The sequence below is a fragment of the Phalaenopsis equestris genome, unplaced genomic scaffold (genome assembly GCF_001263595.1).
Source record: "Phalaenopsis equestris unplaced genomic scaffold, ASM126359v1 Scaffold000522, whole genome shotgun sequence".
NCBI lineage: Eukaryota > Viridiplantae > Streptophyta > Magnoliopsida > Asparagales > Orchidaceae > Phalaenopsis > Phalaenopsis equestris.
In genome coordinates this window covers 861142-863609 of record NW_018164962.1, presented here as the reverse complement: position 1 = coordinate 863609, position 2468 = coordinate 861142, and the positions used below count along the sequence as shown (strand labels likewise).

Here is a 2468-nt window from a genome sequence, read left to right as displayed (position 1 = left end):
TGATTTTCTCATAGTGGCCGCCTTAAATGGTCCCCCCCCCCCCCCCAATCTCTATATGCAAACTATTTTTATTTTCTTCTTGCATCTCATCCTAGGTTGCATTAAGAATCTAGATACTCATTTATCATATGGTGAAACTAAAGCATATTAAGGGAACCACTTCAGAACCTTCTAAGAAAACTTTCATTAATAAAATGCGCCAATACGAAAGATGATTCTCAATAAGATGAAAAACAAATTGAGTTAACATTAAAGAAGTATGTCCGCTTTCAATGAAAAAGTTAAATGCATCGAAATTTACTGTTCATGCCATAGAAAAAAAAAAAGTCAACTGAGCCCAACTAAATTTGGCTCACCTCTTCAAATTTCTCAAAGTTCTGAGTATCCAACTCATCATTAACCTCCGGCTTAAAAGCAGCTTCCATCAGATAAAGCCGGTCCCAGTTAATATCCTTAAACCAAGCGTGTGCCTGATTTTATTAACAAGCTAATAGTGACATTCAACTGGAAAACAGACGCAACAATAAAACAGGATGTAATATTTATCAGGAAAGACCTTTATTTCATGGGCTCCTCTGGTTCCGAGCCTCTTCTCCACATTACATAGCAACTTGGTAATTAGATCTTTAGCTTGAGGGGATAGTTTTGCCTCCACCGGAAATTTTAAGTGAGTTTTCCAATTAACTATCTGTGATGTTTAAGACAAGCAGACTGAACTTAAAAGAAGCATGATATTTCTTTAGAAGCAGTTGTTTTAATATGGATCTGAGTTAGATGCCAATAGGTATCAAAGACTCAAATCATACATCAAAAAGCAAGATCACTTAGGTTAATGAAAACAAAGAAGCTAAATGACAACAACAGTTAGTTCTGAAATGCCAAATTGACAAACCAACAAGTCTGAAATTTGAAATTTTACAAATGAGTACAGTTAGAAAAATATGAAGCGAATTCACACAACTTTGTATACACCTGCTAAAAACTTAACAATATAATCGAAAAATAAAATTAAAATACAACCTTTCTGCAGGTTGACATTGGTTCTTCAGAATAAAAGGGAGGGTAGCCCACAAGCATTTCATACATGATTGCTCCGAGTGACCACCTGATGAAATTGCAATCATGATTTTTCCAGCTCCAGGGAAAAGGTATTGATAAAATTTTCTAAAGCATCATTTAACAAGAACCTACCAATCACACTCCATACCATATCCTTTCTTCAAAAGCACTTCTGGAGCAATGTAATCAGGAGTTCCAACAGTTGAGTACGCCTGCAAGCAAAAAGTGGTTAACAGAAAAGTAAGCTCCATAAGTAGGAAATTATAGCAATTAGCCAAAGGTCCATCATAATAAATCAAAAATATGTCAAATCCAGTAAAATATGGGCAGATCCAACATGACCGATGCCAGTGGAAAAACCCCCGTTGACTCAAAAAAAAAAAAAACAGCAATGCCGAGATAACACCGTTCTGGCATCTAAGTGTATCTGAATCGAAATAAATGTTGGGAAAGTTTGAAGATTAGGAAGAAGGAAATATCAGAGAAGTGACAAGGATTGGGTGAGGAAAAACTATTATGACTGCTGTCCAGCAAGGAAAATAGTAAGGAAACACTAATCGACGATACTTACAGCATGGTATAGATGATGAGGATACACCACATATTCTCGTCAAGATAAAACTTCACCACTTGAAGAAAAAATATTACAGCTCTCCAAATAAAAGAAAACAGAGAAAAGAATCTCCAAATAAAATGAAACAAAATTTAAACAAAAAATTCCAAAACCGAGCTCTAAATAATATATTTATATTACCAACGCAAAAGCAAACCTAACTCTAATTAAAAAATATATATAGAAAGATAGCAACCTCAAGGCTCCCTGTGAGGGTAGGAGAGGCTTTGTCTTCTCCTATGGAGGCTTCTGCATCCTCACTTGATATCTCTCTAGGGCTCCTAAAAGGAGTTTAGAGGAAATGTTTATCGGGAGGTGGTTGTGAGTAGCAAGGGAAAGAAAATATGCAAGATTAACGATATTTAGAAGGGGTATGAGGTGAAATCTGTGGTTCGACAGCAAATTCAGTGCCAATAGGCAGACACCCCAGCTGAAAACAGTGAGGCATGGTACAAAGGTCAAGAAGGTTCACCACCTGTTTCTGAACAAACTACAGACACGCTAGTTGCAAAAGCAAAAAATATACAGCATTCATTAGGGTAGAAATCGAAATACAATCTCCAAAACACAAACAAAAGCCAAAAGTCTCTCAAAAACAGAAAAACAAACACGTAAATATTTTCATAATAGAAAATACCCTAATTATAAATAAATAAATAGGAAAAAAATCAAAAAATAAAAGAAAAGAGAAAAAAATATGTAAAAATTATCTCTTGTTCCCCTGCCCCATCACGATCATGGCTTCCCGTGATCACATAGAAACATGGGATTCCATAGACCGCGGAACCGACGCTCT

At 35.8% G+C, this 2468-nt stretch overlaps 1 protein-coding gene across 1 annotated transcript in view; it reads right to left on the bottom strand.

The window, feature by feature from the left end:
• LOC110028689 (serine/threonine-protein kinase tricorner-like) overlaps nt 1–2468 on the bottom strand; it is a 38698-nt gene that overhangs the window by 19505 nt on the left and 16725 nt on the right. Inside the window, exons 7-10 of the mRNA XM_020730637.1 lie at nt 1192–1271; nt 1021–1105; nt 557–688; nt 357–470 (exon numbers count right to left, since the gene is read on the bottom strand). Of these exons, the coding sequence (XP_020586296.1) occupies nt 357–470; nt 557–688; nt 1021–1105; nt 1192–1271 (411 nt within the window). The remainder of the gene's footprint in view (nt 1–356; nt 471–556; nt 689–1020; nt 1106–1191; nt 1272–2468) is intronic.